The sequence below is a fragment of the Macadamia integrifolia genome, unplaced genomic scaffold (assembly GCF_013358625.1).
Source record: "Macadamia integrifolia cultivar HAES 741 unplaced genomic scaffold, SCU_Mint_v3 scaffold262, whole genome shotgun sequence".
Lineage (NCBI taxonomy): Eukaryota > Viridiplantae > Streptophyta > Magnoliopsida > Proteales > Proteaceae > Macadamia > Macadamia integrifolia.
In genome coordinates, this window is record NW_024868838.1 from 240,635 (window position 1) to 257,585 (window position 16,951).

The following is a 16,951-nucleotide window of genomic DNA, read 5'->3' on the forward strand; positions in this document are numbered from 1 at the left end:
TTTTTGCCAAGGCCAATATGCTTTCTATGTAAAAGATTACACATATGATAACTACTTAATTATGATCCTAGAAATCAGGAAATCAAGAGGTGTCAAGTGAAACTCCCCTATCGTCTCCCCTCTCGGTTAGTATTCTTTTTTTCTTATTCTTTTTTCTTTGAGGCCCATCAAAATTTAAAACACTTTATATACTAGGTGCCAGTTAACCATCAGTTTTCTAGTTCTAAACCAAAACCGGATCGTATTCCTACGGTGCGGTTCAGTTCGGTTCGGTTATAACCAGTCAGGTTTGGTTCTGGTAAACGATTTCGGTTATATTTTGACACCCTTACACAAGTTTCTTGTCAAATGGAAGGAACGACCAAAGACCGATGGATGATTTCAAAAATCTCAACCCGGACCTTTATTAGCAATACATGTCCCTTTTATATTTTTCGGGGATAAATGCTTTCAAGTTGGGGAGAGAAAATGCAGGGAAGTAGCAGAGGACTTATGTCCGCAGGAAGAAAAGAGGGCCAGCAAGCCCACTAGTCTAGCTCTCAGCTAGGCTATTCTTTCCAGCCCAATAATGGGCTGGTCCAGAAAATCTGGGGCTTAGTAATATTTTACATTAAGTATTATTTTTTTGTTTGGTTTACTTGTTTTCCTAGTTAGATTAGGATCCTTTATTGAGTTTGCATTCAGCAACAAGTTATTAATTAGACTAGGATTTACTTTTCCTAATAGGATAGGAATTGGCCCATCACTTTTCTATTTAAACTCTTGTAGAGCAAAGAGCTTAGTTCACGATTTGATTAATGAAATAAAGTTTGTTGCTCTGCACTCTGAGAGAATCAGCTTGTGAGAAGCCGACACAGACAGAGGGATTCTAATCTGGTTCAAGGGTGAGAAACCTGGGTTTATCTTTATCCACTTCATGCTCTCTCCTCTTATCAATCCAGGTACTTTTTTCTCCTTCAATTGATTCTCTGCTGATGCAAATTCATCACTGAAATGGGATTGTTTTTATTAGAAATAAGCTCCGAGATAGGTTATAATGTTATATAGATAGGTTATAATATTATATATGTATTGTACCTTTAGTTCCATGGGTTATCTTTTTAATGGGCGGGCATTTAATATGGGAATAAGCTACGCATACGGGATTAGTTAAGTTAATATATTTATTTCTTTATTTTACCTGCTATTAAGTGTTTTAGTTACACTGGATTAGGTATCTATAAGTCCAGTCCTGCTTCGAGTCCTAATTTCTTTGTTATTTCAGTTTCCTAGTTAGTTTTGATTACCTTATTAGTTAAGGATTGGGTTGGGCCCTTCTTTTTTAGTATCTAAGTAGTTTGTAAGACGGCCTAGCATTGTACACGAATTTGATAAACAAAGTTGTCGCTTTTGCTGCTCTCTTCCATTGAAGAATTCTCTTGTGTTTGATCAAGGGACGAACCCCTTGTATTTGAACAAGGTAGGTTGATGATGCAGATCCAAGTTCCAAAACCGGAATCATATTGCTTAGGGCCCACTTAATCAATTAAAATCCAAACACAAGCTAACGATGGCAATTTAGTAAATAAGATGAAGTTCATAAGAGGATGGCACTTTGGTAAATATTTGGAGTTTAAAATCAAAACAGAAAAGAGAAGACATAGGTAATGTATAAGGTGGTAGGGGTATCCTTGGAATAGCAAGATAAAAGGGATAAAACAGATTTAGAATAAAAGAAAGGGGTATTAATGGGATATTAAAATAAAACGTAAAACAAATCCCAATGTTGTCTTCAACCTCACAACAGCCAAGGATGAAGACCAGCGGAGGTTGACGGCCACCGAGAGGCTACCAACTGAAAGAACTCTCTCAAGTTAAGCAGTTAAGCCCAATCGATCCAGGGTTTCGAAAGAAGTTCTTCAACCTCAATCACACTGATCCCATGCCACAAGAACACTAACAAGCAAGCTTGATTTTCTAAATAGATGTCGGGACGTGAAAGAGGCGGTAGTTGCAGGATCACCATGAATCAATGCTAGAGTTCTCTATAGGGTCGACCTTAGCGACTAAAATCTTAGGGCGTGTTTGGTTGCATAAATTAAATGGCGTATGTATCGAATTTGGACATAATTCCTTTGAGAGACATTCTATTGAACAATCTTCGAAACAGAAAATCGTTTGGTTACCTTGAGTCTGTGACATGGTTCTCCTAGAAAACTGTTTGGTTGCCTGATTCAATGAAGTGATTCTTCCTCGAAAACTGTTTGGCTACCCAAAAACAACGTTAAAATACTGACTTATAGTTTCACCAGAATGCCCAAAATGATGTAAGAGGGCACGATTATCAACATTATGACCAAATGTGTACAAAAATATAACCAGTTGGTCCACTTGAACAGTATAACTATCATACAAAAGACCCCTCTCTCGCATCACATGCATAAGTTATAGAATGCTTTTCCGACTCATTCTTATCATGTCTCGACATGTCTAGCCAATACCTCCCACGATTCGTTGTGTCTCAATATAGCCACGGCGAGGCTTATTACGATAAGGTTGTTTACCTAGGAATAGTTTCTTATACTGTTCCATTGCTATAACGGCAGAAGTAGCAGCATATATAATTATTTTCTTGTGCCTCTCGTAAGCCTCATTGTTATCACCATCTCTATCCATTACTACGAAAATCATTTCAAAATTAGCATGCATTTCATTATAAGGGGAATGTCACAATCATTATAAGAAATCTTCCATCCTTCCTCAAAACATGATCAATCCACCCCCATCAAGTCTCATTATTTTGAATCATAGTTGTCAAGGCGTCACCTAGGCGACAACTAGGCGTCCAGGCGGTTTGCCTGGGGCCTAGGCGACAGCCGCCTTGTTGCACTGCATGTCGCCTTATGTTTCGGCACTTATTTATGCCAAATATCATTCAATTAAATGTTTTTAATATTTGTTATTTCATTTACTTAATATATAATTCATAAATGAGCAAATACCCCCTATCTGAATCCAATAAAAATAGTTTAAAAAACAAATTCCAAAAGGATAAAAAGTCAACCCCCCAGTCCAAGAACAAAAACTGGATTTTGGTTATAGGGACGATTTTCAACTTTTAAATGCTAGGGTTTTTCTCAATTATGAAAAGTTTATAAATTCTATCATATTAAAAAATTGCTAAAAACCAAAAGTCCGGTAAAATAATATTTTTTTTTATATTCATAAAATTATTTTCATTCAGGCGATTTTAACAGTATTCGCACACTTAAAAATAAGTTTGACTGAAGCATAACTTTATCATTGCAACTTAGATTTAAGTAATCTTAGACTTGTTAGAAAGCTGGTTTTATGTTATAACTAATACAAAAAGTCTCATGTAAAAATAAAATCATTTGACCAGTCAAACTTATTATAGAATAAGAGCATTTCTCTAAATGTTGATTTTTTATAACTTAATATGACTTAATGTTAATTTTTTATGATTTGATGTGGCTAAATGTTGATTTTTAATGAATTGATGTGGCTTAATCTTGATTTTTTATGATACAAGGTATATATAACTTACTAACTCTAAAATAATGTTAAATAGGAAAAATAAAAAATAACACTTGTTCGCCTTAAGGCGGGCGCCTTCTCACCTAAGCGCTTAGGCAACCCTCCACAGCCTTAGTTCGCCTTGGCGCCGTGACAACTATGTTTTGAATTATCATTTGAAGAACAACTTATCAAGATTTAATCAAATTATTGTAGATCTCATGGGAACACTTTGAACAGTTAATTTGATAGTGGGTATACATAACTAACTTCAAGGAGGTAAAGGAAAAAAACTTCATTATCCCTCCACTAACATTCAGTTTTGCAGGTGCATATGAGGAAAGGAATATTATATCAAATACAATAATTCACAGAGAAGGATGTGCAAATATTATATCAAAATTACAATGATCCATAAGGTACTGAACATGTGAAACATGGTCAAAAGGACTATGATCCATAACACTGTAAACAGCAGTGGCTGCCAGGAAATGGTACATTATGCATGCCAGTAACAATAGTGGTCCTGGTTCTGTTATGTCTATCTCATGGAGGTATTCAGCTCCAATTTGGTTTGCTATTAGGTCTCACATTGCCACCAGTACTGGATATTTTATTGATACAATTAATTTCCTTGGGGAAAAGATTATACTTATAATACTATACTTATTGGGTTTGGCATTTAGAGGTTATATTTGTTAATTGTATACATTCTCAAGGTACTTTAATTCTACTTTCAGATGTTTGGAATGTCTATAAAACACAGTTATTAGAACCCCCACAACCCCCCCCCCCCAAAAAAAAAGGGTGGTTGGTGCTAATAACAAAGGTCAAAATCAATACATCTCAGCTCAGCTCAACCATGGTAGGCACTTAATAATTCAGTTCTAATCAGGGATATTTTGTCATGGCTAAAAAACTATCAAACCATCCATACAAACTGCAGTTCTAAAATGAAAACACATAAGATCCAGTTCTTAACGCATTATTAGTCAACAAACAAAGACAAAACCAAAACAAAATTTCATCTCTCTCTCTCTCTCTCTCTCTCTCTCTAAACCTGAAATGGGCAGTACATTATGGAACTATTTTAATCTCGTCCATGCTTCATGTACAGGATGCTGCAAGTTGTCCAGTAAAGCTTTTCTTTGTTCAGTCATATAATCTATGAACACCCATATTTCGAGTTTTGATGAAAACCTTACCAACTGCATTGTGGTACATGCTGAAAAGTAAAATTTTTAATCTAAATGGGTCACCCTTCTAAATGGGCATGTATGAGCTGGGATCAGGTGTCCCATGCTGAGACTGTATTGTACACACTGGGTTTTTTACCAGGTCCTGGTATGATGTTGGTCACTCCAATTTGCCAAGTAGTTCCTGCCATTATTGGGTATTTGATGCTTATGTTGGAATTTCTTTCAGATAAAAACCTAACCCTAATTTAAGAATAAGGTAAATGAACCTGCCAACAATGGATGCCAAGGAACTAGGATTGTAATATACAAACACTGAGAAAAAGATGATGTGTAATAAAAAGAGCTATTATTTTAAATAAGCAGAGAAAAGACCCATGTTTCCGATTTAAGAAGTGAATTCGAGTACCAGAAACTGTAAGCAGAGAAGAGACCCTCTCTCGGTTTCTCTTCCTCTCCCTCTCTAAATCTGTAATGGGCAGAACAGATGAACCCAAAACTCCAGCCTCTGTCTACAACCCCTCATCACCTTCTCACCCTCTTCTCTCCAAGTCTTACCCTTCACCTTCGATGGAAGAAAGCGGGAATGAATCAAATGAAGAACAAAACCAGTACCCTCAGATCACCTTCAACCATGGCCCCAGGCGTTACCAAGACCTCCCTTTCATGCTTCGTCTTCTTATGCACGAAGAATCAAATTAGGGTACTGATTTGGACCCTTATAATTTATGCACGAAAAATGAGGGATCTGATTTGGACCCTTGTAATTTATGCACAATCTTAGACCAAATACTCAACCTGCAAATGTCTTCCCTGATTTCATATGCTGCTAGACCTTCCTACCAAACGCTAGTTCCTAAAACTAGGGGGGGGGGGGGGGGAACCCAAATTTTCTCCACAGAAATAAGCCCTTCCACATCTTTGAAAAAACCTGGATTTCCAAAATGTAATATGCAAGATGGAAATGTATAGAAAGAGAGAGGAGTAACACGGTTGAGAAAAATACCATGAAGGTGGTCGGAGGAGTCACCGCAGGCTTCCTTTGTCGGTGGGCAGGTTTTCAATAGAGTTGTGGAGAGCGAGTAGTGATGGAGACTTTGGTTTCCCAAATTTTGTTATTCTTCAAAGGATTACACTTTTTATACTAAGGTCTAAAAAGGTCTTCCAGATCTGAGTTAATTATTGAGATAATCTCAGCTATGAATAACAGTCTTTGAGAATTAGTGATTCTTTGGAAGTATGTGCCTCCCAAATGAATGACATTCTAGTCGAACCAAACAAATCATAAAACACAGAATTGTAATTCTACATAAAGTAAATCTGTAGATTTACACAACCAAACACGCCCTTAGGGCTTCCAATTTTCCAGATAAGTATACCCTTCGACCAGAATCTCAGCTTGAACGGTGTCTTTTCTCCAAACTCAGCTTTACTGTCAACATCAAACAAGGAAGAACAGCAATAATGTCGACGATAACAGGAAAGAGACAAGGAAACAATAGAGAAGGAGAAGGAGAAGCAATAAAGAGAGAGAATCTCACAAGGGGGGGAAGAATGGTCAACATGACCTTGCAAGTACCCATCCGGTACTAAACAACTCAATTCAATTCATTCTCAAATCTCTCTAATAACTTGGGTTACATGCCAATTTATATTAAACCAAAATGAAAACTTTCCTAATTAAAACCCAAAACTGAAATAGAAAAGAAACTCCCTAATTATTTCCTAAGATCTAAACTAACAAAATTTGACACAGAATAAAATTCATATTGAAAGTTCCCTACCTAGCCTAATAACTACCAAAATATAAAATTACAGTTATTCCCTATAAAAATAACTCAAATCTTTCCTAAGTTAAGTAAATCCTATAAGATCCAAATAGCTTTGGTTCCAAGTTGGCAGCTTTGGTTCCAAATTGGATCCGGTTCATCTCCATCTGTATACCCATACAGGTTTGGTTCGGTCCACGGTTGTGCACCTGCATTAGTTGGTGTTTGATTCAATCGAACCACCTTGCGATGTAAAGCTCGGTTGATATTTTATGTTGCTCTTATTGTTCTATCATCTTCTCCATTCATTACAAGTACAATTCTTCATGTTCTTCCTTTAATTTTCTAGATTTTAGAAGGTTCATGTTCATCTTCACACATTTTTTCGGATTAAGCAATTCAGCCATCCGATTGAACTCAAATTTTGACCAGACCTTCAAGAACCCTAATTTGGAATTCAATTCAAATTTGGGCTAATATCTGTGATCGGATCTGGAGATATTTCATCATTTCCAATTCTTCCCTTGTCCCTTAAAGCATAAATTGATTCACTGTTACTGTTCTTAAATAGTTACAGTTTTCACCTCTCTTTGGTGAATCAAACCCTGTTCTGAATTCAGGGATTGATTGGGTTGACTGACCTATTTTTAAACCCTATTTAGGGCTGGAAATTATTGTTTTACCCCTCATGGTTACTGCATTGTTTTCCCTCCATAGTTGCTGTTTTATTTCACTTATAGTTCTCGTAATTGCATCTGAACTATTCTTTGAGTATAGATCCCAGTCAACTGGCTACTATTTTGATCCTTTCAAACATAGTACTACATTACTGCTATTTCAAGTTCTAATCCCTGTTTGATAGGTCTTATCATTAATATTACTTCTATGAGGAAATATTACTCCCCCCCCCCCCCCTGAACTATGGGGAAAAATCAAGTTCCCCCTATGCTTTTCCAATAATATCACTCACCTCCCCCAAAACAGAAAAATTCTATCTAACGTCCCCAGCCATTTGAAATGGCTGTTAAGTCACCCAACTTTTTTCAATAATCCCTAAACTACCCCTTACCAGTTAAAACCCCAAAATACCCTTAATGAACTAAAGCCCCCTTTCCCTTCCCCTTTCTTCGATCAAAACACCTGCAACTCCTCTCTCTTTGCATCTCTTTCGTTCGGTTGAAACCCTAGGCCTCAAATTTGTGTATTTTGAAGGACTGTGAAGCCCTCTCCCTCAAAATCTCCTTCATCACTTCAATTCCTTTCACTTTGCAGCGCATTTCAGCTCACCTTGTGCATTTACTGATACAGAGACGACGTCAAATTGAAGCAATTAATGGAGTGTGGGCAATGATTGGGCTTACAGAAAGGTTGGTTATTGAAGGAAAACTGGAAATGGTATTCCGGCTCAGGTTTACCATTCGATTGTATATAGATGAGATGAGATGAGATGAGAAGGGTAAGTGGATAAAATAACCTGAAAATTCTTTTCTTTCTGCAATTGGCCAGATATTGGAGAGCATTCGTCGGTTTCTTTATCCAACCGATAGTGTTCATATTCCCTCTCGATGAGTTGGTAATCAAGAGTAGTGTGAAGAACTAATCTGGACTGCAGAATTGTAAAATGTTCTCCTTCGATTTTTCTTCCAATCTTATGTGGGAACAATTGTAATGTTTGGTGTATCTACCTTGACACTATAATTAATGTCATGGCAGCGTTTGTTAAATTCGTCAAAGCTGAGAGGTGGACATGACATCTGGTGATATTCTGTGATTGGTTTCACTTAACTACATCCAATCTTGCCTAGAAAGATATCACCATCAAAGAGTAAAATTGCAAACCCTCAAATATTCAAAATATACAATTTATCAGGCATCCAAAAACCAAATTGATACCATAGTCCCCATTATTTTTTTAAAACCAAAACCCCGCCAATCCCATATCAGAAACAAAACTCACCAGGATCACACTGTTAAAAGAATTTCTGAACATTTGTACAAGAAAAACAACAACATAAACATCCAAACCTACGAAGAAAAAACCCTGAGGGAAAGCGGTTGTTTTCTTTCCTATTCCCGTCAAAATAAGAATGAGAGAAGCAACGAAGCAAAATTCAACCAGTGGTGAGAGCCTTGATCATCCCAGCATGCCTTCATCTGAAATCCTTAAAGGCTTCTTCAACCGATTGAGGATTATGAGGCCCCTGAGGTCCTTCCATACCCGAGACAACTTAGAGGTTAACCCAACATTAGATACGATAAACCCATAAGCAAACGAAAGAAGGAAGGGGAAGGGGGCTTTAGTTCATTAAGGGTATTTTGGAGTTTTAGCCGGTAAGGGGTAGTTTAGGGATTATTGAAAAAAGTTGGCTGATATAACAGCCGTTTGGGGATGTTAGATAGAATCTTTCTATTTAGGGGGAGGTGAGTGATATTTTTGGAAAAGCATAGGGGGAACTTGATATTTCCCCATAGTTCAGGGGACGGGAGTGATAATCTTTTAATATCCATCAGTTCTGTGGCCTATTCTGACCTGCGGCTCCCCTGTTTTGGATGTTATTTTCAGTCCCCATTCATTCACAACCGAAGGCTAGTCTGTTAGTCAGATCAGGCCCTTCTTCTAGGGTTTCGGTAGGGCCTATCTGAAGAGAAACTCAGATAGGGATCTACCATCTTTCTGCAGATTCTTCAATTTCAGATTTGAAGTTTTTAAAATTACTCTGAATTCTACCATCCGATTGAATCCTACTTTAGGGATTTGTATTGACTGAAAGGGAGATTCATATTCTCTACTTGCTGGATTTTGTGATCAGACTCTGAGATTCTTCAGTTAACTCTCAATCTGACCATCGAATCTCTCCCATCTTTTGAAGGACTTCTATCACATTTGATTGTGATTGATTCCTGTTATTTGGCTCTCATCTGAGAGGGTTTGATTATCTGTCATTTGTCAGGATGAATATCTGAGCAGAGTTAGCTCAGAATCTTGACCGGAAGGTTATTCTATCTACCCCCACCACATGCAAGAGACCAAGAGATTATAGACGATGACTTGAAGAGTAGACCCATCACATATTTATAATTCCTCTTTAATTTCTACATGCAAACTCTAACTAGTGGGACAAAAATTTACACAAAGATGTCTGTAAGAGAGGACAAACCAGAAGTGATGTCTGTAGAGAAAGTTCTGACTATCCAGGGCTGGTGGCAGAGCCGCAACAAGTCACCATCAGCTGTTCTTGACAGAAAGCGACAATAATTCATCTGTACCACAATCAAACAAGAATATTCATTTCATGGCATGTATTCTTTGACTTCTCCAACTACGAGTGATTACACTAGAAACATGCACAAACAGCGAGATTGAAGGAAAAAAAATATATAAACAATAATAATGATAGGCTGATAGCAAATAAATCAGAACAATAACAAGAATAATCGAACTGCATTAATCAATACACTACAAATAAGCAAAACAGGGAAATTGAAGAAAAGAAAAAAATATATATATATGAGTAATTTAACTGTGCTAATCAAGGAAGTACTACTTCCCAAAATGCAAAATTTAATTATTAAGAAGTCCAGATTCAAGCTTATTTCTAGCTTAAAATTTAAAGTGAGCTATAACTGCTAAGCAATTGAAAAACAGCTCCAGCCAAAGTTCTAAAATAAGAAATCCTTCTTTCCTACCACCTAAGGCCATATTCAGCTGGCAAGAGATCAAAGGAAAAGAAACTTTTAAATGGAAAATTTAGGGGACGCACAAAAACTGAAGGAAAAGAAAACTTTAAACAGGAAATTCAGGGATAAACAAAAACAGATTTGCTTCATGTTGGTAATTTGCAAGAAGATCCTGCCCCAAAAAATCTAGATTTTCCTCCCCCCTGTCTACCCTTCAGACAACAAAGCTCCGGCTAAGATATCTCTCCTCCACCCATTTATAGAGCATACACCTCTTACCATCTCTCTCTCTCAATCTCATTACTTTGTCACTTCCCTCTTTCCTCTTTCTACAGTAACTAACATGAAAACACCAGCTCTGAACACAATTGATACCAGCTTGTGATGGTCACTTTGACGAGCCACAGCAAGGCAGAGAGATGTAAAGAGACCACTTCAGCTTGTTCTCTATATCCCCCACGAGTAAAAATGTTTTTCAGGTATATCTTCATATTTAGTCTCTCTTTTCTCTGGATTTCTTTTGAACAAACAAATCATGGGAGAAATCAATTTTGTTGCACTTTTCCTTTATTTTCTTAGTTGTCTTCTCTTCCAGCTTTTGAAAACCAATCACAGCCTCAGGGTACTTACCCTGGATAGGTATTCCAATACCTTGAGAATCAAAACATGAGAACCAAAGCCACCACATCTATCCCAATTCTCTATGTTTAAATATGCGTTTATAACTGACAGAGGACTGAACATAAATGCAAAAATTTTCGTAAATTGGCTTTTGAATGCTATAAAAACTATAGGAGAACAATCCAATATGTTGCACAATTTAGCACTAAAAAACGAAAAAGGATAGTACAGATTTTAAACATTTAAATTTGAACAACACTGAATAAAAAAAAAAAGTAAGATACTGGAAAATAATTACCTAAATAACTGCATCCAAATTTCAAAGCAACTATAACAATCAAAATAAATGTAAATAGCCCATTCCATTCCAAATTCACAACCTATTATATCATCCAATCATCCAAAGATCCATAAAAGATCCAAAATACATCATCCTTTTTCTTAACTATTTTGTCTCAGCTTTCAAATCTCAACTACCTACATATTACAATCAAACCATCCATTTCAATATCATACTCAACCATCCATTTCAAACTTTTGATTGATAAGAGAAGAAACAAAAGACAACAGAAACTAAGGTAGCTACTAGGAACAAGGAAACGAAGCTCATTTCAATGATTACAATAGATTGATACTTGGAAATGTTTGTTAATCAAATCTCAGAGCAAACTCAACTGATCTACCCAAGAAAGAAAGAAAAAAAGTGCAAATTCAACTGCAAATAAATAGGGTGAGGGTAAAGAAGAGGCTAAAGCACTGGTTTCGTTATGTTCTCAACAATTTTCAGGTCAAAGAAATCAACACTTGGGATCAAGGGGAAGACCCATAGAAGCAGAATTCAAAGACATAAGTTGTATAGACTAGAATGATTTTGTGCAAAAATAAAGGTAATGTTGACTAAACCAATAAGGAACTTGGGAGTAGTCCCAATACTCCCTTAGTGAGTAGAAAAATCTTCCTGTAAAAAACCTTTCAATGAGTTGAGTTTCAGAATTACAAACCCAAAGTGAATTCATACAAAAATCACACCACGATTGCGATTGAAATCGCCAAACGGCATAGGCTTTGGCTTTTATCATACAAAACAGAAGTTTAATCACAATTATATCAGGCTTTCAGCAACTTCCATCTGAGGAAACAAAAACGGGAAGCAGAGAGAGAGAGAGATTTAGAGTGAGAATTTACCTCCTCCGGCTTTATAAAACCGTCGTCGGTCGAGCAGTCGTCGGTCGAAGGTTGCCGCTGCTCTCACTGCTTTCTCGAACATGGAAGACAGAGAGTAGAAGAAGGGGATCGAAATCCTCCACGGCCTCGTTTCTTGGCGGAGGTTCGCTGCGATGCCGACACGTGGCCGGTGCACGTGTTTGGTGGATCGACACTTCTGCCGATTTAAAAACTTGGTTTTGAAATCGGACTAGGTCGATTAAAAATTCAAACCCCAAACTGTGTGACAACGTTTTTGCCGTTTCTGTGTCAAAAAACGTAAAAACATAAATTTTCATTTTTAAAAATAGAAACAGAATTTAAGGTGTTTGATAAACCTTGTTTCTAGAAACGTTTCCCGCAAGCAATGGTATTTGATAACAATCGTTTCTGGAAACGTTTCTCTCATGCATTGATGTTTGTTTAAATCAATAAATTTCCAAATTTGTTAATTTAATTTTAAAGAAAGTCATAATCTTTTTTTTCGAACACGAGACAAACGATCAAACCACCTTCCACACTTTTTCTTACATCATTTTTTTTTAGTACAACATATTAACCTACAAAATATTATATAGTGCTAATATTCTTAATATATCAAATGTCTGACATCAACTTCAGCAATCTGGCTTGACCGTCTAACTACCACCTTTGTTTATGTCCAACTTATTAACTGCATCCAGGGTATTTGTAAATATCCTTCTCTTTTCCTCAGATACTTCAATCTCGCTTTTTAATACTCTAGTCTTCTCATCTTCACTTTGATTGCTCTTTGTAAGTACTCCTTCACAAAATCAGAGGATGGTGCTGATGAAGATGAATGACCTTCAATCGTTGAATTCCCCACACAATCGGATGAGCGTGCACTTGAAGAACTACTATCACTATAAATCCATCCGAAAATTTTACAACCTTGATCTTGGGCCTATAAGTAATTTTTAGTGAATTAGGACAATAATTGGCAAAATTATACAACTATACTTTAAATAATGATATAAAGTTATACCACAGTTGATTTTAGACAACACCAGAATCAGCAATTATAGTTCGCTGAGGTCTTCGCGACACGTACCTTACATTGTCATGCGCCACAATCACATATTCGAAATTCACCTATCCACATGAAAAAATCATTATGCCTCGGACATTTGAAGTACGCTCTACCACTTTTAGGCCTTTGTTTGGTTGTGAACTTATCGCACAAACCAATACAAAATTCACACCTAGCTAGTACGGTGTCACTAAAAGACATCTGTAGAGCACAAATACTACCAATCATACCAAAGTATCATAAAATGACAAAATCTTATCAGTAACAACAACATATAATCAAATTCTAAAACACTATATGATAGCACAACATTGATACAATTTAAATAATAATGTTATTACAACATCATTCTCAAGTAAGATAAGTTCAGTAAAACCAATTACATTATTTAATACTTTGTGAAACATACAACACATTTCGACTATGATTGACAAAATTTACGATCCACCTAACAGAATCGTAGCCATTCTCCTCAATATAACCAATTGAATGGCTATATTTAGTCGTACCAAAGACATTTGTCTAGCTGAGCATCTCTGGGACGTATCAGATGTTGAAGGACGATACACCTAAGGATCGGGATTCATAAGGTCCTCTATAACTTGTTCACTTCCAAGCTCATAAAATAACTCATCTTGAATTGCCTGTTCCTTGATGTAATTGTGGATCCCACAACAAGCAACTATGATTCTTGTCTGATCTTCAATATCATATGCCTTCATACTCCTTAAAATTTAGAATCTATTTTTTGAAACACCGAATGTTTTTTCAATAACATTCCACAATGATGAGTGTCTATGATTGAACAATTCTTTGTTGTTCTAGGTTCAGGTCTACCCTCACCATAATCCTGTAAGTGATACCTTTCTCTCCTGAATAGCACCAAATACCTCAGTTGATTTGCATAGCCCGAGTCAACAGCATAATATTTGTTATGAAGTAATAAGAAAACATGTACAGGATTAGATACATACATATATAAAAAGACAACTATAATTTTATAAGATATTTATACCTGGTGGCGGATGAGGAAACCCTAGGGTAAATTTGTTCTTGCTTCCTCAAAAACTCTAGCATCGTGTGCACTACCTTCCCAGCCGGCATATACAAACGTGAATCGCATATCGAATGAATATGCACACATAATATTCTGTGTGATCATACCCTTCTGATTTTGATAACGTGTTTCCTCCAACCTAGGTACGATTACACTAATATGGGTGCCATCAATAGCACCAATGCAATCCTAGTTTTGAGTCCACACAGGTTAGTCCATTTAATTGTGTAAAGCACATCAAAATTTCAGGGAAAAACTAGAATAAATTTGTTCAATCCAGATAGTAGGTTACCTTGAAATATGGATAAAACTTTGGATTGTTGACAATCTTTGGAGGTACCACTTAAAAATTTGGTGGCATGATTGTCTCATGCGACAAATGAAGCATAGCTTAGACAAGAAAAAACCGAACCTCTGGATTTCTCCCTTTCAACCAATCCACACATTGTTGCTGTTATTGAAGTAAAGAATTAAAGTCGAAGGTTTTTGTTGAAAGCATGAACTTAGACAAGCTTTCTTGGACTTTGCATCAAAACTCTAAGTTGAAGGCGGTCGTAGAAATTTCCAACTGAAATTTTTTAGGGTTTCAATAAATGAGGAGATAATGATCCTACCTTCCAGAGGAGAGATAGGCTTGCAGATGGAGGAACCGAAGCTTCAACTAGACTGCCTAAGTTTGCATGCACGGTTTCGAAGGATGATCTAAGGTAGAAGTTGGATGATTTTGCCACTTTTGTAGACTCTTCAAGGGTGAAGAAAGAATGCACTCTTTCACATGTCTAAGGCAGCGTGAAGGGCGAATCTCTACAAGAGGACAACTCCATAGTGTTCACGGGAGCTAGGTCAGTGATCACGAGGGTTGGCTACAATTGAATCTTGTTGGAGGTAGCAGACACTTTCAGCAGAGGAGTACTAGGGTCCTTTCGTGGTGTTTCAACAGGCAAGAAGAAACTGATTAGGGAGGAAGGGCTATTTATCGGGCAGGTGTCTTTTTTAGCTCCATAAATTGTTTCGGGAAATGACGAGTTCCTGTTTCTTGTACCATAAATTCTTGTAAATTTCAATTTCTATTTTTGAAAAAAAGTGAAATGGAACACATTTACCAAATAGTATTTACCCCGTTTCTCCATTTCTTGGAGCAGGAAAACGTAGAAACGTGTTTCTAGGAACGTTGTCAAATGATGCCTTGGTTTCAAAGGCTAAATCAATCGATGTTGATGCTCAATGCTGCCATTGAAAGGGCTGAACAATATCTTAGAAAAACTCACGAAATCAAAAGAATTTTTGCAAATCAATGAGTCATTATAGGGAGAAACGTATAGATTTGTGATCTGTAAGTATAAAAAACTACAGGAATTACTTAAGCCATTAATAAATTTCCTAACCTAAAACCAGAATATTTAAAAATCTTGCAGGTTGGGGGTTTTAGTTCCTATTCAAATAAACCCTTGAAGTGAGAAATCACAGGTAAAAAGAGAGAATGGTGAACAAGGAGAAGGGAAAATTGAGTCCTTATTTTGGGGTTTTGATCGATCCGGTCCGAATTCAAAACCAAGTTTTTAAACCGGCAAAGGTGCCCATCCACCATACATGTAGCATCGGCCACATGTCAGCATTGCAACTAGCCTCAGCCAAGAAATAAGGCAGTAGAGGATTTCAATTAGAAAAAGGTAGAGGAGAACCCATTTCTAAACCCCCAACCCAAGAAAAAAAAACCTTTACAAGGGGAAAAATGTAATTTTGAGTCTCTTTTATTGTTGGGAAAATTACATGATTACCCACTTTTGGGTTTCCATTTGAGATGCATTTTCTTAATTTTTTCATCCTTTATCTAATGGTAGCAAAAATTAGAAGTTTTGTCAGAGGAAGACCACGATTTTTTAGAGAGAAGCTCCCCCCCTCCATTGATGGCCATTGAGTGAGCTTGAAGCCTTCATGTGAGTTGTTGTGCACTCCATTAATCGTGTTTTAGAAGGTTGTTTGGGAAGTATTAATGATACTTTGATTCCAAACCAAGCTAAAAAGAGAAAACAAGAGAAAAGATAAATTGAGGGTTTGTTGCTACTTTGAAGAGCAAGAAGACAAGGGGAGAGAAGATGTGAGTATTGTGCTTGTCAGTGAACACTTGAAGAGCCAAATTCACCTTGAGAGGTCAAGTTGGAGGTTCAAGTAGTCAGTGGAGGTTCCTAGATCATCCCAGGCATCCGGTTGTGAGATTCCCTAACTCTAACCCTAGATTTACATTATATGTATTATATGTGGAAATGAATGCATCCTAGCTAGTTGTGGATGTATATATGCTAGGAAGGGCTTTGATTATAAGGTAAATTTGTATGTATTTATGTTTTGGGTGCTTATGGGCGCTAAGCACTGGGGGTGGGATCTCCCTTGCAATGGGTGCTACAAATTGTGTTGGCACTGCGTTTTCAGCTGTGGGTTGAGAAAATTGGGTGTGGATGCTCTCAACTATAGGTGCAGTTAAAAGTATTATATTGAGTAGGTACGAAGCCTTTATAGGTATTACTCCGGTGACGTAAGCTTATTGTTAAATCTCGTAAAATCCTTATGTTGTGGGTATATCCATTGTTTGTACTGTATATCATTGAAGCACGTGGAATGTGGAATGAGTGTGCACAATTGGAAGTGCTTATGAGAGGCTGAGTGTGTATACGACTGTGTGCAAATAGTGATAGGTACAATAGGGTTTGCCAATCAAATTTTGGGTTGGTTTAAATTTACCAGAATTAGACTCACTGACCCCCATCTCAGTGAATACCATGTTAAAATGATTAGTATAAGAGCCAATATTCAGTGACAATTTGATCAACAACTGAGTGATCCAGAGGCGTATGGCAGGTGA

At 36.9% G+C, this 16,951-nt stretch overlaps 1 protein-coding gene across 2 annotated transcripts in view; it reads right to left on the reverse strand.

Moving 5' to 3' along the window:
• The window catches only part of LOC122066875, a 28,945-nt gene extending 16,834 nt beyond the window's left edge, over positions 1 to 12,111 (reverse strand). The window contains exons 1-2 of one of the 2 annotated variants that reach the window (XM_042630699.1): positions 11,966 to 12,110; positions 9,640 to 9,742 (exon numbers count right to left, since the gene is read on the reverse strand). In XM_042630699.1, coding sequence (XP_042486633.1) covers positions 9,640 to 9,742 — 103 coding nt within the window. In that variant the 5' untranslated portion in view covers positions 11,966 to 12,110. Of the gene's footprint in view, positions 1 to 9,639; positions 9,743 to 11,965 lie in introns of both variants that reach the window. The other variant, XM_042630700.1, reaches the window with a different exon arrangement.
• Between the last annotated feature and the right edge of the window lie 4,840 nt (positions 12,112 to 16,951).